Source organism: Anabrus simplex, chromosome X (assembly GCF_040414725.1).
Source record: "Anabrus simplex isolate iqAnaSimp1 chromosome X, ASM4041472v1, whole genome shotgun sequence".
In the NCBI taxonomy this organism is placed as follows: Eukaryota; Metazoa; Arthropoda; class Insecta; order Orthoptera; family Tettigoniidae; genus Anabrus; species Anabrus simplex.
The window spans coordinates 157,745,782-157,773,506 of record NC_090279.1 but is presented as its reverse complement, the minus strand read 5'-3'; the positions used below and the strand labels follow the sequence as shown (position 1 = coordinate 157,773,506).

General features: G+C 42.5%; 1 protein-coding gene across 1 annotated transcript in view; it reads right to left on the bottom strand.

Moving 5' to 3' along the window:
- Positions 1–19,542, bottom strand: part of Arc42 (Activator-recruited cofactor subunit 42) — a 74,576-nt gene extending 55,034 nt beyond the window's left edge. Inside the window, exon 1 of the mRNA XM_068230692.1 lies at positions 19,417–19,542. Within this exon, the coding sequence (XP_068086793.1) occupies positions 19,417–19,521 (105 nt within the window). The 5' untranslated portion in view covers positions 19,522–19,542. The remainder of the gene's footprint in view (positions 1–19,416) is intronic.
- Positions 19,543–27,725: the final 8,183 nt, after the last annotated feature.

The window sequence follows — 27,725 nt, the reverse complement described above, 5'->3', positions numbered from 1 at the left end:
TTGCTCTCTGGAGGTAATTATGGTAAATTCAACAGTGGCAGACAAGGTTGAACCTCGTTTCTCATAATGAAAGTCACTGTAATGTCCGTCATACCTAGTCTTGCCTTACCTAGCAAGTTGAAAAGAGCAAAATCAGTCCTTTAATATCCCTCAATACAGTCAAGTGCTTAACGAATTTTGGTGGACAGCATGCTCAGTGTAATTTTATTCCTGTTATTCCTACCTTAAGAACTGTGGGAAGACCATAATAACTATAGATATATTTATAAATGAATGATGATTGCATTCACTGTAGTAGGGGAGAAAAAAATTCATATCTTAGTGATTTTTTTTTTTTTTTTTTCCATATAGATGTGCCTCGACATAAGTCTGGACGTCGGTCAGGTCCTTCGGCTGCTATGAGTTCCGCTGCTGCTGCTCCTGTTACTGGTACTGCTGCTACTTCTACCACTGTTACTATCACTTGTAGTATTGCTGTTTCTACTACTACAGCCAATAGTGATACTGTTGAACCCTTACCAAAATGCTTAATTCCTTTTCATTTCCTACAGGCATTGGCACGGCTCTCTTCTAAGTGTTAGAATCTCGAGTCAGAACTGTGAGTAGGCTAGTGATCAAAAAGTTTGGTCCCTCATTTGTAATGAAGTTTCTTTGTCTTCTAGACTTCATTACAATGTTACTTTGGATTAAATTGGTGGGTACAAAGACTATGGACACCTAGGATGTACCAATGGATTTGCTGTCATGCCACCGGGCGAGTTGGCCGTGCAGTTAGGAGTGCGCAGCTATGAGCTCGCATCCAGGAGGTAGTGGGTTCGAACCCTACTGTCGGCAGCCCTGAAGATGGTTTTCCGTGGTTTCCCATTTTCACACCAAGCAAATGCTGGGGCTGTACCTTAATTAAGGCCACGGCCGCTTCCTTCCCACTCCTAGCCCTCTCCTGCCCCATCGTTGCCATAAGACCTCTCTGTGTCGGTGTGACGTAAAGCAACTTACAAAAAAAAGTTACGTCCCGCGAAATCGACTGCTTGCATGCTATTCCACGCTAATCCAGACACTGCTCGCGCACGACACTACGATGTAACTCGTGCAATTATGCTGACAATGATGAAGATTTTTCATTTAAATAAACAGTTTTACAGTGTTTACATTTTAATTTGGAACACATAATGACTGAAATATGTGTAGCCTCTGTAGCTCAGGTAGCAGCGCGGTGGCCTCTCACCGCTGGGTTCCGTGGTTCAAATCCCGGCCACTCCATGTTAGATTTGTGCTGGACAGGGCGGAGACGGGACAGGTTTTCTCCGGGTACTCTGGTTTTCCCTGTTATCTTTCATTCCAACAACATTCTCCACTGTCATTTAATCTGTCAGTCATTAATCATTGCCCCAGAGGAGTGCGACAGGCTTTGACAGCCGGCACAATTCCTATCCTCGCCACAAGATTGGGCCTCATTCATTCCATACCTGGCCAGCCCCGTGGTGTAGGGGTAACGTGCCTGCCTCTTACCCGGAGGCCCCAGGTTCGATTCCCAGCCAGGTCAGGGATTTTTACCTGGACCTGAGGGCTGGTTCGAGGTCCACTCAGCCTACGTGATTAGAATTGAGGAGTTATCTGACGGTGAGATAGCGGCCCCGGTCTAAGAAACCAAGAATAACGGCCAAGAGGATTCGTTGTGCTGACCACTGACACCTCGTAATCTGCAGGCCTTCGGGCTGAGCAGGGGTCGCTTGGTAGGCCAAGGCCCTTCAAGGGCTGTAGTGCCGTTTGGTTTGGTTCATTCCATACCTGACCCGGTCACTGACTGGAAAATAGGTTGTAGGTTTTCAATGACTGAAATATGTATTAATATTATGTAAACCAAGTGAGTTAGGAGCACGCAGCTGTGAGCTTGTTTTTTGGGAAATAGTGGGTTCAAGCCCCACTGTACCGGGCGAGTTGGCCATGTGGTCAGAAGCACGTGGCTGTAAGCTTGCATCCCGAATCCGACTGTCGGCAGCCCTGAAAATGTTTTTCCGTGGTTTCCCATTTTCACACCAGGCAAATGCTGGGGCTGTACCTTGATTAAGGCAACGGCCATATCCCTCCAATTCCTAGGCCTTTCCTATCCCATCGTTGACATAAGACCTATCTGTGACGGTGCAACGTAAAGCAACTAGCAAAAAAAAAAAGAAAAAAACATTGTCGACAGCACTGAAGATGGTTACCGTGGTTTCCCATTTTCACAGCAGGTAAATGCTGGGGCTGTACTTTAATTAATGGCCATGCCTGCTTTCTTTCCACTCCTAGCACTTTCCTATCCCATCATCGCCATATGATCTATCTGTGTCGGTGTGATGTAAATTAACCTGAAATATTGTATAATTAGCAGATATCTAGGTTATGATAGCCGGGCGGTCCGTGAAAGGTCCTAGGGAGAGCACTGTGTATGGGTTCAATATTGTTGAAGACTTAAAATTAAACAATTTCAATTTGCAAAATCGTAATGATTGGGTATTAAATTTTTTAATTTTGTATTACAAAACACCCAGCACGTAGGCTACACAGTGTGGTCACATATCTGTGAGATTGCACTTGGGCAGTGGTGTGTTCGAGTCCCACTGGCGCCAACAGTGAAGATGGTTTCCCTTCTTTGCAATAGGCAGGCAGATATACTAAGGCCGTACCTTAATTAAGGCCACAGCTGCTTCCTTCTGAGACCCATTCCATCGTTGCCATCAATCGGTGCTATATAAAACTCATAGCCAGAGACATCGTTATGAAGCCCATAACATGATTATAATTGTTCATAAAGGTGGAAAACAAGTATATTCATGTTCTGTGTTCTTATTCAAAATATGCCAAACATCTGCATGTTTCAGGCTCCATTTGTCTTAATTGCATTCATAATGACTTTTGTAAATTCCTGCCGTAGAGTTGTATAATCGAACATTTTATTTAAACTTCATGGGACATTTTTTATTATTATTAATATTATATGGAGCATTAAGCATATCTGCTAAATGGGAAGTGAAAAACTGTGACGTTATTTTTCAGAACAATGAAAGTTTCAAACGTGTGGTTTACTGTCCTCATAGTCTGTTCCTTTATATGAGCTCATAATTTCTGTAGAATTGTGTGATAATGATCAAATACTCAAGTGGAAGTGTCATGTGGTATTGTCTGGATGAATTTTATAAAGAAGTCTTAGTTTTGGTTTAAGCATCCATTTCTAACAAAGGTATTTTCACTGAAAATTTTGTATTTTGGAAACAATTTCTCATCAGAACACAGGAAATATTTTATGATCTCTCTCCTCTCTTATTTGCAATTTGTATGCACATCTTCCTCAACTGAAATGTGTACTGGTATGTATTCAGTGTGCAAGTAACTAAATTAGTATTTGTGAATTTTGTGATGTTGGTAACTCATTTGATGTGATGGTAACAATTGTGCAAACTTTCCTTACCGTAGTTCTCCCCCTGTGAGTGGGGGCAGTAGAATAATACCCACGGCATCCCCTGCCTGATGTAAGAGGCAACTATAAAGGGTGCCATGGGAGCTCCGAGCTTGGGTAGGCATCCGTGGAGCCCTTAGGTGAATCCTGGCATTGCTTCCACTTGTGCCAGGCTCCTCACTTTCATCTACCAAAATCCCATCTACCTCGGTCACCACCTGTTCTTTTCTGACCCTGACTGTATTACGTATGGAAGCCTAGAGAGTCTTATTTTCACGCCCTTCATGGCCCTGGTCTTTCTTAGGCCAATACCTCCATTTTTTCGTAGTGTCGACCCCCTTCGATTTCTTCTCTCCGATTAATATATAGAGGATTGTTGCCTAGTTGTACTTCCTCTTGAAATAATAATCACCACCACCACCACTCTTATCGTAGTCGGTGCGATAAAACTGATTAAGACATAAATGATCGGAAATTGCATTCTTTATAACTTTTGTTATGTAGTTCTTTTCAATAGGACCAATCATCCAGGGTGAATAAAATTATTTATAGCCTACATTGTAGTGGCATATTCCCCGACATAAAATACCAATTTTCAATGAGTTCTGTTCAGCCATTTTCTTGTGACAGAAATTATGAAAATTTAACACCCGGATAGTACGAGTCCCTGTGATTAGTACACCTAGGTAAGGAACACCATAGGTTTGCGTTGCCTGTAAATGGCGCCGCAATGTGAGAAACGCCATGGGTGTGTGTTACATGTGCGCATTACATTACCTGTGAGTAGTACCATCCGCGAGTCTACGCTACTTTTGATTAGTATCGCAACATGACAAATACCGTGGTTGTACTTTCCCAGCGATAAATACCATTATGAGGGGCAGATGACCTGGTTTTTGGACCCCTTTAGATTACAAGCATCATCGATTCAGGATTGTGCTTTAGAAGCAGTCCCTTGGTCAGTAATACTTCTGCTTAACGCTAGTTGCTGGCAATGTGGGGCATTACAGGTCGAATCCACTGATTGTTCTAAATTCATATCCATCCATTCATTCTTCGTCATTGTGTTTTGAACCCTGGTCAGTAGATGATTTTGGACTTTGAAATTGTTATTATATTTATCTCATTTCATACCATTAGGGGTCGATGACCTAGATGTTAGGTCCCTTTAAACAACAAGCATCATGGCAAGGAGATTTGTGGTGAAGGCGAGATGTTTGGTGGCCTTGACATATACTAGGAACTGTCCCATCATTCGCCTTACTCCAGGCGAAAGGAAAACCGTTCTCAGGACAGCCAGTGGTAGGGAAACAGCCTCTTTCTGTGTCTCAAATGCAGAGGTGTAAAGCCATGGCCACCCGTCCTCTGTTCGGTTGGCCGGTCAGAGTGCAGTGCTGTCAGACCACGGATTAGCCTACTCTGCAACCACTGACACAGATTTCTGCCTTTGATGTACAGTAGGTACAAATGGCACCGTATTTGAAGTGAATTTCCACCGCCTTTGACTGGCATTTTGATTAGGTCACAGCAAAGCCCCTTGCACACGGTAATGTTGTGGAAGGTAGCAGCATGTTGTTCATAATACTGTACATAAATTAGCGACCAATTCCTTGAACGTAGATCTAATTGTTTTGTGCTGGATCAGCTGCCATATTATTGTACGTAGATCCTGATGCTACATATTTCTTTCAATTTATTGGAACTCCTCCCCTGCGGATGGACTGAAAGGAAGCATTATTTGTACTTCCTGCATGTTGTAAGAGGGGAACAATCACAGAATCTGTAATCGCTTTCTTGTCTTTTAAGCCTATAAACATATTCATGATTCTATCCTTTTCCATGTAACAGAGAAATATAGATATATCTTACTGTCACATGAAATAGAACATTTTTAAGTACTGTAAATACAAGGATTGCATACATTTTTGTAGCTTGACATGGTTTATTATCTAAATGCAGATGACTGATTGAATGATATGCTGTGTTTTGATGCAATATGTAGGAACAGAGTATGTGCTATCCTGTCTTGGTTTCTTCAAACACTACTCTGCCAGAGACTTGCCATCCTCTAGCAGATACAAAAGTACAAATCTCAATATTCCTCAGTGTGTGGCCCTACATGCCTCATTTGACAGACTGAAAGATGTATCATATAGTAAGTTTCTTGAGATAATACAAATGATGTTGCCATAAGCTTTTGACTTGTGTTAGACTCCAAAAAGAGAGAAAAGTATTTATTATGTTGTAACTTGACAGTTCCAGTCTTTCTTTCATAAATGAATGATTTTGTGTTGTATTGTATTGTTTTCTGGCTGATGAATATTAATTCATGATTAACACTACTGAATGTAACTTAATGAAATTATGATATACTATGATCACAAAAAATTTGTGGCAATTTCTACACAATTTTTATACCTGTAATACTGTGGATAGTAGGTAGAATATAGCTCCATAAATCAAAAGATCATGTTTAATTTCAATTTACCTTTGAATCCTACAAACTCCCTCCTTAGCATATGAGTTTCCTTTAATCATTTTGGTTCCTGTGTATAGCTTTCTTTCTTACATTGTATTTATATTTCATTTTCTGCATAATACTATTGACTATTGAGGTTGGCTCAGTGTGTGTTAAAGGGGACCGAGGTACGAGGTGATGTTAGTGTCTATTTCTGTCGTAGTTCATAATCAGAGATAATTATTGCCAATCCCACTCACCTTCTGGTCACTTCCTCCCTCCCACCCTTTGCAAGTTAGCTTCTTTTTTCCTCAGCAGGAAAAAGCAGCACAGGTCAGTCCAGTTAATCCCTTCCTTCATGGCTTTGTGAATTAGTAAAAATAAAATTATAATAAGCAGCACAGGCTGGTAAGCTTCTTTTCTCCAGCAAGAAAAAAGAAAAATAGAAATAATAATAATAATAATAAAGCACAGGCCAACCTTTAGGTGTATCATTGTTCAGAATGAAGTATTCCAAAAAAAAAAAAAGGTAAGAGAAAGAAAGGAAAGAAGAAGAAAGATATGAAAGAAAAGAAATGAATATATTTAAGAGAGGGGGTGGGAGGGAGGGTGAGAACCTGGGTACCCGACGCGACCCGCGCTAAACGATTTAAATCGCCCGCCCGGTAATTTTAGTTTTTCCCTACGAGCGCTAACGTGCAATTCCTGGTAGTCGTTGCGTCAGCCGCTGTGTACGGAAGTTAAAAATAACGTTGAGTGTCGACTCTTACTTATTCTCTTTGTTCAGATATTACACGTGAAATAGAGCATGTCGGTATCAATGACTGATAACTGTCACCTGTAACAAAACAAAATGTAGGAAATTACAATAAGCTAAAAGAAATGATTCCTCATGTGTACTGTATAAAATCCATATTTTTAAAAATCGGCTTACCTGTTGCTAAATATCTCAATGTCAACACAAGGCGTTTCGTTGATGATATTCATTTTCTCATTAGCGTGTCTTTCTTTTGTATCAACCGCGCTGCTCTTCTCAGCAGATATTCAAAATCAGTCGCTGACTTTCGCAGGATATTCTTGCAGAAGGCTTGGTCTCCCATGTACAATTCCTGTAGCAAGTTATTAACAACACCACAGTGTTCACGACCTAAAATCCGTTTCCTCATCCAACATTTCCGTTTCGCTCTTTCTCGTCTTTATTTTCGTCGCCATAATAAAATTAGCGATAAGCATGCCGCCGATAACACCTCGCCAGAAGACATGCTTGCTACTATCAACACTCACATCCGCTAGAACAGCTGACTAGGAAAGTTGCGTGCGAGAAAACTTGCGCCACTTAAATAGCGTGGTGTAAACACTCGGTGCAACATTTCCTTGGGCGTGCACGTTTTCGTGTTGCGCAACAAGAAAAAAGGCAAACTTGCGTGCTTTGTGTAAACAGTGCATGCCATTTTTCTTGCGCAACACAAAAGTGGCATGCAAGTTTTGTTGCATCGTGGACGAGTACCTTTAGAGGGGCTGTATGCTAGTGATGGGCGAATGATACGGAAGTTCGAGCAGGCTCAAGTCGGCTCGAAACGCTACGTAGGCTCGATGCCGTATCGAACCTGTTCGAACTGTCAGGCGACACCACACATCGACTAAGCGGAGCGCGGACGGACCATTCGTCATATTAGATTACTACTAGGTACACTCAGTATATTTATGTGTGGGGGGTGGTGAACACAACGTTCTCAGTGAACGGAAAGAGCATTTGTTTAAGTCTTTCTGGCAGTACGAACAACAGATTGGTAATATTTATTTCGTTAATATGTACCTTTGCATTTTACATTTTGTCCGCTCTCCAGAAATGCGTTTCTGTATAACTTTGTCCTGTTTTGCAGGCTTAATATTGTTAATCATTACATTCAAGTACCGATAGTTAACATGTTTATCGTATGCTACGAGCTATTATTTTCTCATTAATAATTAGTAATACATTATTATTTTTTGCCATTGGCTTTACGTCGCACCGACACAGATAGGTCTTATGGCGACGATGGGACAGGAAAGGGGTAGGACTGGGAAGGAAGCGGCCGTGGCATTAATTAAGGTACAGCCCCAGTATTTGCCTGGTGTAAAAATGGGAACCCACGGAAAACCATCTTCAGGGCTGCCGACAGTGGGGCTCGAACCCATTATCTCCCAGTAATACATTATTATGTCCGCTTCTGTGGTGTAGTGGTTAGTGTGATTAGCTGCCACCCCCGGAGGCCCGGGTTCGATTCCCGACTCTGCCTCGAAATTTGAAAAGTGGCACGAGGGCTGGAACGGGGTCCACTCAGCCTCGGGAGGTCAGCTGAGTAGAGGTGGGTTCGATTCCCACCTCAGCCATTCTGGAAGTGGTTTTCCGTGGTTTCCCACTTCTTCTCCAGGCAAATGCCGGGATGGTACCTAACTTTAGGCCACGGTCGCTTCCTTCCCTCTTCCTTGTCTACCCCTTCCAATCTTCCCACCCCCCGTAAGGCCCCTGTTAAGCATAGCAGGTGAGGCCGCCTGGGCGAGGTACTGGTCATCCTCCCAGTTGTATCCCCCGACCCGATGTCTGAAGCTCCAGTACACTGCCCTTGAGGCGGTGGAGGTGGGATCTCTCGCTGAGTTCGAGGGGAAAACCGACCCTGGAGGGTATGCAGATTAAGAAAGAAAATACATTATTATAATAGACGAATTTGTTATTACTTCAAACAGAGCAGACAATGGCCGGTAGAAAAAGGTCATGGACTTGGGACAACTTTGAAGAGCTTCCAGACAAACGAGTAAAATGCACACGATGTGATAAAATATTTAAAAATGATAATAAAAATTCATAATCTTCGTCCTTCGTCGAATGACACCATTCCAAATGAGGGGGAGACACCTCCACATAAACGACGTCGACATATGCAGGTAAAATATTCTTAATAGGTTCCGTTTTGTTTTTCATGAATAGCACAGTGGACGGCCCCTCGCATTAGACTGGCGAAAGGCTCAGAATGTCCGCCTAGACAGGGTCTGCACAGTTACACTACTGTTGAGGTATACAGTTTATACCGATTTTACGTGCGTAAGCATTACGTTATGAAACCATCAATTTATTAATTGATTGGCAATTAGTCCGCCTTTGTGGTATAGTGGTTAGTGTGATTAGCTGCCACCCCCGGAGGTCCGGGTTCGATCCCGGCTCTGCCATGAAATTTGAAAAATGGTGCGAGGGCTGGAACGGGGTCCACTCAGCCTCTGGATGTCAACTGAGTAGAGGTGGGTTGGATTCCCACCTCAATCATTCTCGAAGTGGTTTTCCGTGTTTCCCACTTCTCCTCCAGGCTATTGCCGTGGTTGTACCTAACTTACGAGCACGGCCGCTTCCTTCCCTCTTCCTTGTCTATCCCTTCCAATCTTCCCATCCTCCCACAGGGCCCCTGTTCAGCATAACAGGAGAGGCCGCCTGGGCAAGGTACTGGTCATCATCCCCAGTTGTATCCACCGACCCAGAGTCTGAAGCTCCAAGACACTGCCCTTGAGGCGGTGGAGGTAGGATCCCTCGCTGAGTCCGAGGGAACAACCGACCCTGGAGGGTAAACAGATTAAGACGAAGAAGAAGATGGGCAATTAAAGAAAACGATGCCGAAAACCGAAAAAGTACCTAGTGGGTCGTAAAGCCAATAACGAACAATGGAGTTCTTTACTTCTATGGTCATGGCCCCAAACAGGAAATAAAAACCCCTTACATCCTCGCTTTAAAGCGCTGGGGATATCGGGCTAGAAAGATATAAGGACCAAGAAAGTAATAATTTTATTGGCTTTACGTCCCAGTAACAACTTTTACGGTTTTCGGACACGCCAAGGTGCCGGAAGTTAGTCCCGCAGGAGTTCTTTTGCGTGCCATTGAATCTACCGACACGAGGTTGACGTATTTGAGCTAGTGATGGGCAAACGATACCCGCATTCCAGCGGGATCGGGCCGACCCAATACGCGCCGAGGTTCGAGCCTGTTCGAAAAAGCTCGAGCAGTCACGTGACCGAACAGGCTCGAACCTCGGCGCGTATCGGGTTGGCTCGATCCTGCTCGAACGTGGGTATCGTTTGCCCATCACTAGCTGTAGCCCGAGTCAACTGCGCCTTCGGTCACGTGACTGCACAAGCTTACTTGGAACAGGCTCGAACCTCGGCGCGTATCGGGTCGGCTCGATCCTGCTCGAACACGGGTATCGTTCGCCCATCACTAGCTGTAGCCCCAGTCAACTGCGCTTTCGGTCACGTGATGACTGCTCGAGCTTGCTTCGAACAGGCTCGAACCTCGGCATGTATCGGGTCGGCTCGATCCTGCTCGAACACGGGTATCGTTCGCCCATCACTAGCTGTAGCCCCAGTCAACTGCGCCTTCGGTCACGTGATGACTGCTCGAGCTTGCTTCGAACAGGCTCGAACCTCGGCATGTATCGGGTCGGCTCGATCCTGCTCGAACACGGGTATCGTTCGCCCATCACTAGCTGTAGCCCGAGTCAACTGCGCCTTCGGTCACGTGATGACTGCTCGAGCTTGCTTCGAACAGGCTTGAACCTAGGCGTGTATAGGGTCGGCTCGATCCCGCTCGAACATGGGTATCGTTTGCCCATCACTACTGATAACGAAGGTGCGTTCTTTCACATATTACTACATTCAGGCATTGACGTATATCTTATGGGGAATAAAGATTGCCCAAAAAATTAGAAGGCTTAGATTATGATAATATGCAATGAAAAGGACAAAGCATGTATCCGTAATATTCCCCGCGTATTAACAGAAGTATTTCCTCCCAAGGCTGTACTTGTGCCTTGTAACAACTGTATGTTTGGCGCAACATTATGAATAAAAACCGAACCAAACCCCATGGCGCTACAGCCCCGAAGGGCCATGGCCTACCAAGCGATCGCTGCTCAGGCCGAATGTCTGCAGATTACGAGGTGTCGTGTGGTCAGCACTACAGATCCTCTTGTCTGTTATTCTTGGCTTTCTAGGCCGTACAAAATTATGAATACAGTAATATTATTGTTACAATGTCATGCTCTGGGCGGCTAAGACAGCTGTGCAGCGTGTTCGGGGGTTTGAATCCACTCCTTGGGAGAGAATCACCTTTTTTGCTCGTATAGAAGAATTTGAGTAAGAAAGGATTGCCATTTCTCTTTTTTGCTAGTTGCTTTACGTCGCACCGACGATGGGACAGTAAAGGGCTAGGAGTAGGAAGGAAGCGGCCGTGGCTTTAATTAAGGTACAGCCACAGCATTTGCCTGGTGTGAAAATGGGAAACCACGGAAAACCATTTTCAGGGCTGCCGACAGTGGGGTTCGAACCTACTATCTCCCGAATACTGGATACTGGCCGCACTTAAGCGACTGCAGCTATCGAGCTCGGTGGTTTGATATCTCATCAATCGTGTACACAAATACATGTATAAATATTATTATGCAGCAATGTTACTATCTGATTGTCTGAAATATATATGAAAATCAAAAGTGACTCGAGATTTCAAGCTCTATCCTTTACCATAATTCAGGTCAATCGGTCCGGTAGTTTTGGAGCCCATCTGGAACAAATAAAACAAGACAACATCGTATGGTGTTAAAAATCCCAACCCTGCCGGGTATCGAACCCGGGACCCTTGTGACCAAAGGCCAACACGCTATCCATTGAGCTATGCAGCCGAGCGAGAAATGTGTCAACAACTAAAGATAAAATATCATACAATTTTAGTCTTATAACCATTCAAATATGTAACTATTACGACACGTTTAATGGTTTCCTTTTTCTGTATTTATACGGCCCAAACAACTCATTTTAGGAGACAGTTGGTTTATTCGGATGGAGACATGTGTAACAAATCATCGCACAAACACAAATTTTGATTGTCTCTAATATATAGGTATGGGTCGAAATTATATTATGTACAAAAGACACGGAAGTAACAGTAAAGAGGACGAACCGGTACTGTCCAGCATAATACTCTTACATATCCTTCTCAAGTTTGCTGGGTGTTAGTAACAGCAAGGCACTAGAATTCGGCGCGTACAAAAGCTCGAGCAAAGCTCGAACCTGCTCGAATTCTGACGTCATCTGTTCGAGCAGCTCGAGCCGGGCTCAAGCACATCACTACCTGACACGAGTGTCTAGTGGTAGTCCAGTCCTTGCACCAAACAGAGAGAGCGCATGCCCAAACTTTCGCCTCTTCTTTTACCCATAGATTTCGAAAAGTATATGTCCCGGAACGAAGGCAGTGGTAAATGTATAATTTTGTTCCACCTGCGCGTATTTTTACAGCTGTGCACCTTATGAAGGAAAAATAGTTTAATTTTCTACGGTTTCTTTGCAGAACGAAGGCAGTGGTAAATGTATAATTTTGTTCCACCTACGCGTATTTTTACAGCTGTGCACCTTATGAAGGAAAAATCGTTTGATTTTCTACAGTTTCTTTTCAGGGCCTAAAATCTGTGAAAGAAGTAAACAGTTTCTGTTCGGAATATAGGTGAATATCATGGATCTCTTTGACATGTTACACCATGCTTTTATCTGTAGGTGATATAAAATCACAAATTCAACAATTCAATGTCTTAATCACCAACGAGGAAGTAGCAATTGACGGATCCTTCGTTGATGCTGTCTAAGACCTGAGAAGTCAGCAAATAGTTTGTCACACAAATTGCACCGATGTTGTCCGTCTCCCTTACATTTTATCTAATGTACTCACTTTTTAATATGCCTGTGTAAACTTTGGGTGTATTCTTACTGCCGGTCACACTCCGAACTCTTAAACATTATGTAATCACGATTGCCACTTCTCGCTAAAAGCAATCAACGACTAGCTGTCACTCGTCATATCTACTAATGACTGGCCTAGAACGCGAAGGAAAATATATTTACGCATCCAAACAGTTGTTATTTTAGGTTTTGAGGAGAAGGGAATTAAATGTACGCGCCCTAACTTGTAAACTTACTACAGCATTATTATTTTGAAGTGTTTCATACACTTATAATAATTTATAAAATTAAAAATCGTATCGATCTTATAAGAAAGTTGATTAATTAGCAAACATTTTGAAGAAATGCAATGCTAATTAGCAATATAGGCATACATAAAACTACAGGTATTTCCTCCTTAAATTTCTAGCGCGTAACCTTGGGAGTGGGAAAGGAGATGTGTCACCGAAAGAAGAGGAGAAAGTTCGCGCATGCGCCCTTTCCGTTTGGTGCAAGGACTGGACTATCACTAGACACTCGTTATGCGCATGACATCAGCGGTCCCTGCGGAAGCAAGTTGATAAAGGTCAGCCAAGTTAACGGTTGTCAAAACAAAGCGAATTGGCGCGAGAACATAAGTTGAGGTGACAGGGAGATTGTGCATGGCAATTTAACATCGTAAGTTTTCTTAAGTTTTAAGAAGTGAAAAGATAGATTCTCGCTTTCAAGAATGCCAGCCGTATTCTCAGCGTACGGTTGTACTAATCGGAGTAATAAAACCAAGGATATATCGTATTTTAAGAATTATAGACGAGATCACTTTTTGTAATTTCTGTTAGTAATTAAACCCATTGTAATGATTACAGAGCGAAAGTGCTGATAGCCACGGTAATTAATGGTCGGATTATATTTCACATTTCCTTTAAAGAACAAGGAATTAACGGAACAATTTGTTGTTAGGAAGAAAAGAGATAAATGGTATCCCACGCAATACAGTCGCTTATGCTCTGTACATTTCGAAGGTAAGTTCATGTATGAAACAAATGACCAGCGGCGATTACTGGCAAATGCTGTTCCAATCCTATTTAATTTTCCTTCACATTTACAAACAAAGAAAATGGAGCATCCACTGTCAAGAAAACGTAACCATGAAAAGTCACCCACCGGGCGAGTTGGCCGTGCGGTTAGGAGCGCGCAGCTGTGAGCTTGCATTCGGGAGATAGTGGGTTCGAAACCCACTGTCGGCAGCCCTGAAGATGGTTTTCCGTGGTTTCCCATTTTCACACCAGGAAAATGCTGAGATGTACCTTACTTAAGGCCACGGCCGCTTCCTTCCATGTCCTAGCCCTTTCCTATCCCATCGTCGCCATAAGACCTATCTTTGTCGGTGCGACGTAAAGCAAAAAAAAAAAAAGGAAGAAGTTATCTATTTCGGTCAAACGTACACCAAGCATGGTAAATATAGTATTTTACTGCTATTTGTGAAATTTATGCAGCCTTTTATTGTAGATGTCAGTTGCATTGGTATTTAAAGCTAGCCTACACTTCATAATGGACAACTTTCAAGGTTACCTTTCAGCTAGTAACCCCAGAATTATATTGTAATGGGAAAATGTGATATGTCCCCTATATTATAATAAAGAATAACATTCAACAATTATAGTGGTACAGTACTCATGGGCCGCCTCTGTGGTGTAGTGGTTAGCGTGAGTAGCTGCCACCCCCGAAGCCCGGGTTCGATTCCCGGCTCTACCACGAAATCTGAAAAGTGGTAGGAGGGCTGGAACCGGGTCCCTTACCCTCGGGTGGTCAACTGAGTAGAGGTGGGTTCGATTCCCGTCTCAACCAAACTCGAAGTGGTCTTCCGTGGTTTCCCACTTGTCCTTCAGGCAAATGCCGCGATGGTACATAACTTAAAGTTCCTTGTCTATCCCTTCCAGTCTTCCCATCCCCCCACGAGGCCCCTGATCGACATAGCAGGTGAGGCCGCCTGGGTGAGGTTTCATCCCCCGACCCAACGTCTCATGCTCCAGGATACTGCCCTTGAGGCGGTAGAGGTGGGATACCTCGCTGATTATGATTAGAATGAAGATGAAATTTATTGTAGGCCTTATCATTTTAAGGATAAATATTTATGTCTACAGTTTTTATTGTACTGTACGCTTAACCACAACAGCCAAGCAGGGTAACAGGGTTCCGTTTTCTAGGCCTATTCGTATGTCACTGTGCGGCGATTTCGAACTACCCTACAATCATCTGATCGTGATGATGTCCTCGTGCCACAACATGATGAAGTGGCGGTATTCGCAGTCTATGATTTTTAACACACATACATCGTGATTATAGAACGTTATGCTTTTCAGCGTCCAGTCTTGCTTTAAGATTTGAGCTAACGGTCTTTATTTCTGCCCCTGTGATTCTAAAATACGTATTTTTCTACACTTTTCGTCTTTCAAGAGCCACGCCCCGTTGTTTGTGTGACCACAGGAAACATGGCGGACGTTCGTTCAATTAGTTTCATTCTGACAGCACTTCCGCCTTTCTATGTTATTCCGTCGCCTACGCTATAATACAAAGCCTTGAATGGAAATGCACTCGTGGAAACGGGTTGCTTCCTAGTTCACCATTCAGCCGCTTGGATCGCGTCCTTGCCCCCATGTATTCGCATGGCCGTATATGTCAATAAGTAAATTATACCCTAAATAAAAAGAACTGAATGTTTTTGAGAGTATTGACAGTACTTTATTTATAGAACGGTGCTGCATTGGCGTGGATATGTCATTGAAGTTTCAAAACTTTCCTTTTGAGGGGCTTCTTATCAAGTTTCAAAACGTTCTCTCTTGTACTTGAGTGGCTCAAAGCAATGTTGTCTAACAGAGGTCTCAGAAATTTTCACAGTAGAAAAAGAGGTGGTTTGTCGCCTTTACACTTTCCACACTTAAATTCACTGTTGAACATGTCTTTCGAAAAAATAAACGTACACCTTTTAGTAACTCTCTTCGGGGTAAGTACTGCGTAGCGGAGGTAACAAATTCCGTCGTTTTGCAGAAGTGCCACAGGCGATGATTTTAGGTATCTGAGGGTTCCTCGATCTTGAAAACGTTTAAGACACAATGTTGGACTTTGAGTAGCTGGAGAAGAGATATGTTCTAAACAGCCTTTACAGTCTGTTTTTTCTTTTGCCACACGAACCATAATGTCATTTTATTCCGCTTGGCGTCTTAGGTAGCTGAAGAAGAGCTCGATGTCATAGCTCATTAGGTTCCTCGTCAATGCATAATGCAAATGTATACTTATGAGGTATTTTACGCAGGCCACAGTGGATTGGGTAGTCAAGATCTATGCCTGATACATTTCTCTCATGAATCTTTTTTACTTTCTCTGAATGCATTTGAAATTTCTTAATATATGACAGGAAATCATTAATTAACCAACTGAGGCGTTCATCTTCAGTACTAAAAGATGCTTTCTTTGCTAGTAGCTTTACGTCGCACCGACACAGATAGGTATTATGGCGACGATGGGATAGGAAAGGCCTAGGAGTTGGAAGGAAGCGGCCGTGGCCTTAATTAAGGTACAGCCCCAGCCTTTGCCTGGTGTCAAAATGGGAAACCACGGAAAACCATTTTCAGGGCTGCCGACAGTGGGATTCGAACCCACTATCTCCCGGATGCAAGCTCACAGCCCCGCGCCCCTAAACGTACGACCAACTCGCCCGGGTTAAAAGATGCTCGTTTGTTCTCGTTCCTGGAATATGTCCTATGTGAGGTGTTCCAGACGTCATGTGCATCAAACAATTTCATAAAATGCTCCATAAAACAAATGGCTTATTTTAAACTGTATTTAATGCTCTCGGGACAAACCACCCCCATACTTTTCAAACCAGAGATTGTTTCAGGGAGGAAAAATACTTTTAGCTCTTGCTACATTCATTTTCGCCAAATGTGTTGGGCAAATTATTTTCCTCGTTGGTTTCGTAATTTAATATTTCTGAGTTTGAAGATGCCTCTCAAATGATCGCCGGTCACGGTAGTATTGTTTACAAAAAAGTCCAGTGACAAATTTTGGGATCGCCCGATTCTTATGACGTAACTCGGATCAAAACTTAGGAACAGAGGCTTACTTCGATCAGCTTGAAGTCGTATCTCATGCGTAATACTTCCTCTGTATAATGTTTCGAACATTCACTGGAAACTTGTGAAACAAAATTCCACTACCTTTAATTTCTCGTGAATAAACCATGACTGGAACTGCGAATGCTTAACATCAGACGAATACATAATACATTCACAACCAACTCAGTTAATGAACACGTTTAAAGGCGCGAACCTGGTAGACAGGGAGCAAGAAAGCGATCCTATCGGCCCGGCATTGAACTTCAGTGTAACCACTTCCATAGCGTTTTACGGGCTCTATTTCCAGGCCTTGTATTATAACGTAGGCAACGGTTATTCTAGCTCGTTGGAGCACGGCCATTGGCCGATGTGGCGTCATTCCCATAATTCGTAACTCGCTGGTTCCGTTACCAACCCGCGCAGAATAAAACGCAGCAAGAAACACACCAAGAAAAATATGTAATTTTGTAGCTGTAACCTATCTTTTCAAATCCAGGCCAAGCTCTGTCATGAGAACAGTGGCCCCCTTCGGGGACCACACTCTCTTCGAGAGGCTCTTAACTATCGCCGAGGCGCATACTGCCCGCACGTCAAGAAAAAAAAGTAATTTCGTGGTTGTAACAACCTAAAACAAATTTCGCAACAGTCCGCTGGACATTTCCTTAACAGTTGGCAACAATTCGGAGATCGCCGGCAGTTCGTAAAGGACGCTTCTATAGGCAATCCCGTGAGCTAAAAATAACTTCCGTGTACAGCAAGCTGAGTGAGTCAACACCTCTTAGATAATAAGGCCTAACAACAACGTGGTGACGTCACGCTACGGAGGCGATGGCAATGCAGAGAAACGCAGAACATAGTTAAACACAGACATGATCTTAATATTTTTTGCCAATGGAATAATTTATTTACTAACAAATAGCGTTTAAATTTTAAAGTATACTGAATTATACCGGTACTGTCGTTATTACCGTATTTTAGTGACTCTGCCATTAAAGATCAACAGCAAACAGTTGTAAAACACGACAGCATCTTGCAATGTTAACTTACTTAGGCCGAATTGCTAACAGCGCAGCAGGATGTTACAAAATATATTTCAATTTAAATAGGCATTACATGATCTTAAAAGAAAACTAGCACGTATAATATTAACATAGGCCTAACATCTAAGCTGACGTAGCATCACTGGCAGTATTTGCACATGAACCTACAATGTTTCCTCCCTTGAAGTTCATGTATGGTTTAATGAGAATTTCACCTACGATCGATGTTACCAATTTGTCATTCTGTTCGAAACCTTGAACTTTATGTTTTATGTATTCCAGAAAGTATGTAAGTTTCTGTCCTAATACTGGACTACCGGAGCCTATTCTTTTAAAAGTACTGAGATGTGGCAACATTAAATTGCTACTATGTGTCATAAATTTGTAAAAAATCGCACGTCGCAACAGCCCTGAAAGGGTTGGCCTTGGTCCTGCTCAGCCCGAAGGCCTGCAGATTACGAGGTGTTTTGTGTTCGGCAGGACGAATCCTCTCGGCCGTTATTCTTGGCTTTCTAGACCAAGGCCGCTATCTCACCGTACGATAGCTCGCTAATGTAATCACGTAGGCTGAGTCGACCTCGAACCAGCCCTCAGATCTAGGTAACAATCCCTGACTTGGTCGGCAATCGAACTCGGGGCCTCCGGGTAAGAGGCAGGCATTATATCCCTTCACCACGGGGTCGGCCGTAAATTTTTAAACATGAGGAGATATCAGGCAGAAGGTTGAACAAATAACAAGAAAATCATACACATACTCCTTTATGAACTAAGAAATGTTTTAACTGCGACTATTACATTAATTGTGGGGACATCATCCTCGGTGTTCAATTCACTAACTAGGACTAGAATGAACTTATTTCTTGAATCTTTCTACACATTGTTACACTCATTCCTTGTAATGCAGCTATGATGTTTTGTAACTTTGTTCACATACACATTAGAAATATTTTATAGTTTAATAAAACCCGTTTAGAATAAAGGCCATCTCATATTAGATGATTATGCTATGTAGTATGGTTGCTTTCATGTATCGACGTACAGAAAAATTACTTACTTTCCCTTCATCACAGTACAACAACCATCAGGTAACAACATGTTTATTGTACTTTTCAGCTGTGCAAGATTGTGGACTGAAATTCTGTGTACGGTATGAGATATGTACTATCTTCAACGGCTCTGTTTATTGCTTCTCTTTCTATTCTACTGTTTTGCTGGTTCTTCTCTTCACCTGCCAGAATGTGACGATAAATATGAAGGGCAGTCATGGTCTTGGAAGAGGAGTAGTTAAAAGTTTTTCCTGAGATCAGTACCAATTATTTCCCATAAAATATCACCGACTTTGAAATGTCTGTGACATACCTTAAAATAATGTATCACAGCGAGCGAAATTCATGCATTTACGGAGTGAATCGGCCTACACCAGCAGCTCTTGTAGGTGGTATGTTTTAATACGTATCATAATAACAATAATAAAATTATACCGTTGAAATAATGTATTCCATGATTGTGAGCTAACATAACCTTATATCATTGAAGAGTAAATATGCCTACATATCACCAGCTGTTGCGTGTAGTTAATACGTCATAGGCCTATGCTCATTATGATTGTGTGAGAATGTAATAATAATAGTTACTCACCACTGAGTTATTAGTAAATCTGTAGTCTTGTCTTGGAATTGCACCTAAACAAATCTGCCGCATAACCTCGCCTTTCGGAAACTTAATGCATGCACTTCGTGGCATAGTCCTAGTGTAGGCACTCCACTCACTCAACACCTCCTAGATATAAGGCCTCACAACCGTTCTGCGAATATACTGTGACGTCAGCATCGGCAGGCAAGCTTGAACCTTTTCAGTAATAACACAGCAATGAGTTTGGCCATGTAACGCTGAAATTAGAAGAGTTTTAATTCGTTTAATGGTGCCAATTGCTAATACCGTTCTACATAATGGTACTGATGTGTTGGGTACTCAACTGTAAGGAGAAATGCGACAGTGATAACGAAGTGCATGCATTAAGTTTGCGAAAGACGAGGTTATGCGGCAGATTTGTTTACGTGCAATTCCAAGACATGACTACAGATTTATTAATAACTCAGTGGCGAGTAACTATTATTATTACATTCTCACACAATCATAATGAGCATAAGCCTATGACGTATTAACTACACGCAACAGCTGGTGATATGTAGGCATATTTACTCTTCAATGATATAAGGTTATGTTAGCTCACAATCATGGAATACATTATTTCAACGGTATAATTTTATTATTGTTATTATTATACGTATTAAAACATACCACCTACAAGAGCTGCTGGTGTAGGCCGATTCACTCCGTAAATGCATGAATTTCGCTCACGGTGATACATTATTTTAAGGTATGCCACAGACATTTCAAAGTCGGTGATATTTTATGGGAAATAATTGGTACTGATCGTCAGGAAAAACTTTTAACTACTCCTCCTCCAAGACCATAGTAGTATAATTGGATGATTCGGTGGCCACCACCTCCTCCGGCTCTCGGGAGGCCCCTCCGCCTCCCGCGGGAAATTTGAACTTTGGCGGGAAATTTGAATTTTGACGGGAAATTTGAATTTTGGCGCGAGATTTGAATTTGTAAACAAAGCCACGTACGTTTTGACAGCTGTCATCGACAACAACGCATCGCTAACCTCACTGCTGCCATCTTGACGGGCCTAAACCTCAGTGGTACCAACTTAACCTAACTAGCGGGAGGTAAACAAAGCCACGTGCTTTTTGACAGACAACAACGCATCGCTAACCTCAGTACTGCCATCATGACGGGCCTAAACCTCAGTAGTACCAACTTAACCATACTAGCGCGAGATTTGAATTTGTAAACAAATCCACGTGTTTTTTGACAGCCACGTGCTTTTTGACAGACAACAACGTATCGCTAACCTCAGTGCAGCCATCTTGACGGACCTAAACCTTAGTGGTACCAACTTAACCTCACTAGCGCGAAATAAGCACATCCACGTGTTTTTTTGACAGCCACGTGCTTTTTTGACAGCTGTCATCCGCCATATTTAAACTACAGAGCACCGTGCTGCCCTCTTTATCGCAGTAGCTGCAAATTCGTCACCTGTCATCGGCAGTGCTGCCATCTTGGCGGGCCTAAACCTTAGTGCTTCCAACTTAACCTCACTAGCGCGAGATAAACAAATCCACGTGCAGCTGTCATCCACCATCTTTAATCCATAGAGCACCGTGCTGCCCTCTTTAGCTACTTACCTTTGAAATGTGGTGGCGGGTAATTTTTACATCACGGCTGTCATCCGCCATCTTGCATCGCAAACCTCAGTGCTGCACTCCTTAGCTAGATACCTTTGAAATGTAGTGGCGGCAATTTAAAAATTCTTTATGCTCTTGTTTGGAAACAAACCTATGCGCTTTTTTTGACAGCTATCATCCGCCATCTTTAATCCAGAGAGCACCGTGCTGCCCTCTTTAGCTACTTACCTTTGAATGTGGTACGTCACAGCTGTCATCCGCCATCTTGCATCGCAAACCTCAGTGCTGCACTCTTTAGCTAGATACCTTTGAAAAGTAGTGGCGGCAATTTGAAAAATTCTTTATGCTCTTGTTTGGAAACAAACCTATGCGCTTTTTTTTGACAGCTATCATCCGCCATCTTTAATACAGAGAGCACCGTGCTGCCCTCTTTAGCTACTTACCTTTGAAATGTGGTGGTGGTAAATTCTACGCGTTCTTGTTTGGAAACAAACCTATGTGCTTTTCTGACAGCTGTCAACCGCCATCTTTAATCCAGAGAGCACCGTGCTACCCTCTTTGTGCCGGTAGCAAATTCAACGTGCTCTTGTTTGGAAAACAACTCACGTGCTTTTTGACAGCTGCCATCCGCCATCTTGCATCACAAACCTCAGTGCTGTACTCTTTAGCTAGATACCTTTGAAATGTGGTGGCGGCAATTTGAAAAATTCTATGTGCTCTTGTTTGGAAAAAAAGCCACGTGCTTTTTTGACAGCTGTCATCCGCCATCTTTAATCAATAGAGCACTGTGCTGCTATCATGCGGGTAATTTCATCAGCTGTCATCCGCCATCTTTAATCCACAGAGCACCGTGCTGCTCTCTGTAGTAGCGGGCAATTTGAAAAGTTCTGTTAGCTGTCATCCGCCATCTTTAATCAAGAGAGCACCGTGCTGCCATCTTTAGCTAGATACCTTTGAATTGTGGTGGTGGCAAATTGAAAAATTCCACGTGCTCTTGTTTAGTAAACAAACTCACGCGCTTTTTGTCAGCTGTCATCCGCCATCTTACATCGCAAAAATCAGTGCTACACTCATTAGGTACATACCTTTGAAATATGGTGGCGGATAATTTAAAAAGAAAAATTCTACAGCAGCCATCTCTCTACGCTAATTGCACAAGATGGTGGCTATACATGACTCCTTAAAGGCGCTTATGCAAGATGGTCGCTATACATAGGTTCTTATGAGACGCCCTTGTGATGCTTGCGCAAGATGGCGGTTATACAAGGCTCCTTATGAGACACCCTAGGGATGCTTGCGCAAGATGGTGGTTGCTCTTATGAGGCGGCTTAAGGGTCCTTGCACAAGATGGCTAGAGACTCCCCTAAGGATGCTTGCGCAAGATGGCGGACGCAAGATGGCGGCTATACATAGCTCCTTATGAGACAGCCTAGGGGGTGCTCGCACAAGATGGCGGCTACTCTTATGAAGAAAGCTAGCTTAGAGGCTACTGCGCAAGATAACGGTTGCTGTTATGCATGCGGTGGAGAGCAAATTGAAATTCTATGTGCTTAATCAACAGAGCACCCTGCTGCCCTCTTTAGCTGAAATGTGGTGGTGGATAATTTGAAAAATTCTTTTGACAGGTGTCATCTTTAAACAATGGCGACTATACATAGGCTGTTAAGACCTTATCATTCTCCTTCTCCTCCTCCTCCGCCTCTTATGTCAAGGCATAGCTTTATATCGAACAAGTTTAAACCTGCATCGCGAAGGCAAGCGTGTGCAGCGATAACATTATTGTACATGTTTAGACTTGCGAAACATAAGAAGAGTAGAATCAAACGCTGTACTCGATACAACATGTGATCAGAACATTGATTGATGTGTTCAGAACACAAAATAAGTGATCAAGACTAGAATCGAACACTGTACTCGATACAACATGTCAGGGGATACCCTTGTTCTAAGAAGATCAGATTGAAACATAACAAGACTAGAATCGAACACTGTACTCGATGTCGTTAACTTCAACATGTGATTAAAACATTGTTTGGTGTGTTCAGAACACTACATAAGTAGAATCGAACGTTGTACTTAATACAACATGTTAGGGGATACCTTTGTTCTAAGAAGATCAGATTGAAACATAACAAGACTAGAATTGAACACTGTACTAAATACAACACGTCAGGGGATAACTTTGTTCTAAGAAGATCAAATTGAAACATAACAAGACTAGAATCGAACACTGCACTCGATACAACATGTGATCAGAACATTGATTGATGTGTTCAGATCACTAAACAAGTAGAACCGAACACTGTACTCGATACAACATGTCAGGGGATACCTTTGTTCTAAGAAAATTAGATGAAACATAACAAGACTAGAATCGAACACTACACTCGATGTCGTTAACCTTAACATGTGATCCGATACAACATGTTAGGGGATACCTTTGTTCTGAGAACATTAGATTGAAACATAGCAAGCCTAGAATCGAACACTGTACTCGATACAACATGTGATTAGAACATTGTTTGATGTGTTCAGAGCAAAAGTACATCTTCAATGATTTACCTAGTGTAAAAATCAAAAACACACACTGTGCACATATCGCATAGCTATCTCGCCTATCACTTGCCTAGTACGAAAATCAAAAACACACTGTGCACATATCCCATAGCTAACTCGGCAACACTTCAAATGATTTGCTTAGTGCGAAAATAAAAAATCTATACCGCGTAGCTAACTCGTTCACCGCGCTGCTAAGACGGTTAGTAATTGCAAATACACTGATATATGTCATTCGAAAATCAAGAAAGCACACTACGTAGCCAACTCGCTCGGTCACTCGCTTAGTAATTGCAACACGACTAGAACACTGATACACGTTACTCTTTTTTTCTCGAAACACACACACACGGATAAGAATGTTGCGAGATACTACATCCTTACATGTTTTTTTTTAAAAAATAGGGGGGTGAAAAGTCATAAATTATATGTACACATGTTGTCTCCTCCAAGTTGTAAGACGAAATAGACGCAGTACTGCGAGTTTCCGCTATAGCTGGCGAACGGAAGTAGCATGATATCTCAGCAAAAAAAAATACGCGTGAGCTTGCATACACGCAAGTCAGACACAATGATGGATACCGCGATTCAAATCCTGGCAACTTATGCCGTCAGGAAGGGCATCCAGCTCGATCATGTAATTACACGTTATGACGATCGCGCAGGTCCCTCGCTCAGCATTTGCTCTTTTTTACTGCTTCCGACAGTAGGAGTTCGAACCCGCTATCTCACGAAGTAGCGAGAATGATTGCGGGTACAAGAGTGTTGATGGTGATTCATTTGTCGGATGGAGGTGATAAGCCTTGTACAGGCTTCTTCGGTAGACGTAGGCTATGTGCCGGTACCGGGACATCTAGTTATAAAACCCGCTACAACAGATTTGTCGCGTATACTGCGATTTAAAATCCTAGTCCATTAACGTCAGGAAGGGTAACCGGTCGTAAAACTATGGTGTATGTTGTAAGAGGCGGGGTGTGCAAAAGCCAGCATTGAGTAAGGGCTGTTTATGGGGACGTTAAACCTTGTGCAGACTCCTTCGAAAATGATTGAGTACAAGACGTTGATGGTGATTCAACTATCGGATGGAGGCAATAAGCTGTGTGCAGGCTTCTTCAGTAGGAGTACTCTATGTGCCGGTACCGGGACATCTAGTTATAAAACCTGCTACAACAGATTTGTCGCGTATACTGCGATTTAAAATCCTAGTCCTTTAACGTCAGGAAGGGTAACCGGTCGTAAAACAATGGTGTATGATGTAAGAGGCTAGATACTAATAGTTTATGCGTCAAGAAGGGCATCTAGCTATTAAACAATAGTTTGTGGTGTGGGACACATTTTAAAATCTTGTTTCTCTCATCAAAAATAACACCCGGCTGTAAAATTAATTCTTGCGATTTAAAATCTTAGTACCCGCAATCATTCTCGCTACTTCGGGAGATAGCGGGTTCGAACTCCTACGGTCGGAAGCCGTAAAAAATAGCAAATGCTAGGCGAGGGACCTGCGCGATCGTCATAACGTGTAATTACATGATCTAGCCGGATGCCCTTCGTGACAGCATAAGTTGCCAGGATTTGAATCGCGGTATCCATCATTGTGTCTGACTTGCGTGTATGCAAGCTCACGCGTATTTTTTTTGCTGAGATATCATGCTACTTCCGTTCGCCAGCTATAGCGGAAACTCGCAGTACTGCGTCTATTTCGTCTTACAACTTGGAGGAGACAACATGTGTACATAAAATTTATGACTTTTCACCCCCTATTTTTTAAAAAAAACATGTAAGTATGTAGTATCTCGCAACATTCTTATCCGTGTGTGCGCGTTTCGAGAAAAAAAGAGTAACGTGTATCAGTGTTCTAGTCGTGTTGCAATTACTAAGCGAGTGACCGAGCGAGTTGGCTACGTAGTGTGCTTTCTTGATTTTCGAATGACATATATCAGTGTATTTGCAATTACTAAGCGTCTTAGCAGTGCGGTGAACGAGTTAGCTACGCGGTATAGATTTTTTTATTTTCGCACTAAGCAAATCATTTGAAGTGTTGCCGAGTTAGCTATGCGATATGTCCACAGTGTGTTTTTGATTTTCGTACTAGGCAAGTGATAGGCGAGATAGCTATGCGATATGTGCACAGTGTGTGTTTTTGATTTTTACACTAGGTAAATCATTGAAGTTGTACTTTTGCTCTGAACACATCAAACAATGTTCTAATCACATGTTGTATCGAGTACAGTGTTCGATTCTAGGCTTGCTATGTTTCAATCTAATGTTCTCAGAACAAAAGTATCCCCTAACATGTTGTATCGGATCACATGTTAAGGTTAACGACATCGAGTGTAGTGTTCGATTCTAGTCTTGTTATGTTTCATCTAATTTTCTTAGAACAAAGGTATCCCCTGACATGTTGTATCGAGTACAGTGTTCGGTTCTACTTGTTTAGTGATCTGAACACATCAATCAATGTTCTGATCACATGTTGTATCGAGTGCAGTGTTCGATTCTAGTCTTGTTATGTTCCAATTTGATCTTCTTAGAACAAAGTTATCCCTTGACGTGTTGTATTGAGTACAGTGTTCAATTCTAGTTGTTTAGTGATCTGAACACATCAGACAATGTTCTAATCACATGTTGAAGTTAATAACATCGAGAACAGTGTTCGATTCTAGTTGTTTAGTGATCTGAACACATCAATCAATGTTCTGAATCACATGTTAAGGTTAACGACATCGAGTGCAGTGTTCGATTCTAGTCTTGTTATGTTTCAATTTGATCTTCTTAGAACAAAGTTATCCCCTGACGTGTTGTATTGAGTACAGTGTTCAATTCTAGTCTTGTTATGTTTCAATCTGATCTTCTTAGAACAAAGGTATCCCCTAACATGTTGTATTAAGTACAACGTTCGATTCTACTTATGTAGTGTTCTGAACACACCAAACAATGTTTTAATCACATGTTGAAGTTAACGACATCGAGTACAGTGTTCGATTCTAGCCTTGTTATATTTCAATCTGATCTTCTTAGAACAAGGGTATCCCCTGACATGTTGTATCGAGTACAGTGTTCGATTCTAGTCTTGATCACTTATTTTGTGTTCTGAACACATCAATCAATGTTCTGATCACATGTTGTATCGAGTACAGCGTTTGATTCTACTCTTCTTATGTTTCGCAAGTCTAAACATGTACAATAATGTTATCGCTGCACACGCTTGCCTTCGCGATGCAGGTTTAAACTTGTTCGATATAAAGCTATGCCTTGACATAAGAGGCGGAGGAGGAGGAGAAGGAGAATGATAAGGTCTTAACAGCCTATGTATAGTTGCCATTGTTTAAAGATGACACCTGTCAAAAGAATTTTTCAAATTATCCACCACCACATTTCAGCTAAAGAGGGCAGCAGGGTGCTCTGTTGATTAAGCACATAGAATTTCAATTTGCTCTCCACCGCATGCATAACAGCAACCGTTATCTTGCGCAGTAGCCTCTAAGCTAGCTTTCTTCATAAGAGTAGCCGCCATCTTGTGCGAGCACCCCCTAGGCTGTCTCATAAGGAGCTATGTATAGCCGCCATCTTGCGTCCGCCATCTTGCGCAAGCATCCTTAGGGGCGTCTCTAGCCATCTTGTGCAAGGACCCTTAAGCCGCCTCATAAGAGCAACCACCATCTTGCGCAAGCATCCCTAGGGTGTCTCATAAGGAGCCTTGTATAACCGCCATCTTGCGCAAGCATCACAAGGGCGTCTCATAAGAACCTATGTATAGCGACCATCTTGCATAAGCACCTTTAAGGAGTCATGTATAGCCACCATCTTGTGCAATTAGCGTCGAGAGATGGTTGCTGTAGAATTTTTCTTTTTAAATTATCCGCCACCATATTTCAAAGGTATGTACCTAAAGAGTGTAGCACTGAGGTTTACGATGTAAGATGGCGGATGACAGCTGACAAAAAGCGCGTGAGTTTGTTTACTAAACAAGAGCACGTGGAATTTTTCAATTTACCGCCACCACATTTCAAAGGTATCTAGGTAAAGATGGCAGCACGGTGCTCTCTTGATTAAAGATGGCGGATGACAGCTGATGAAATTACCCGCATGATAGCAGCACAGTGCTCTATTGATTAAAGATGGCGGATGACAGCT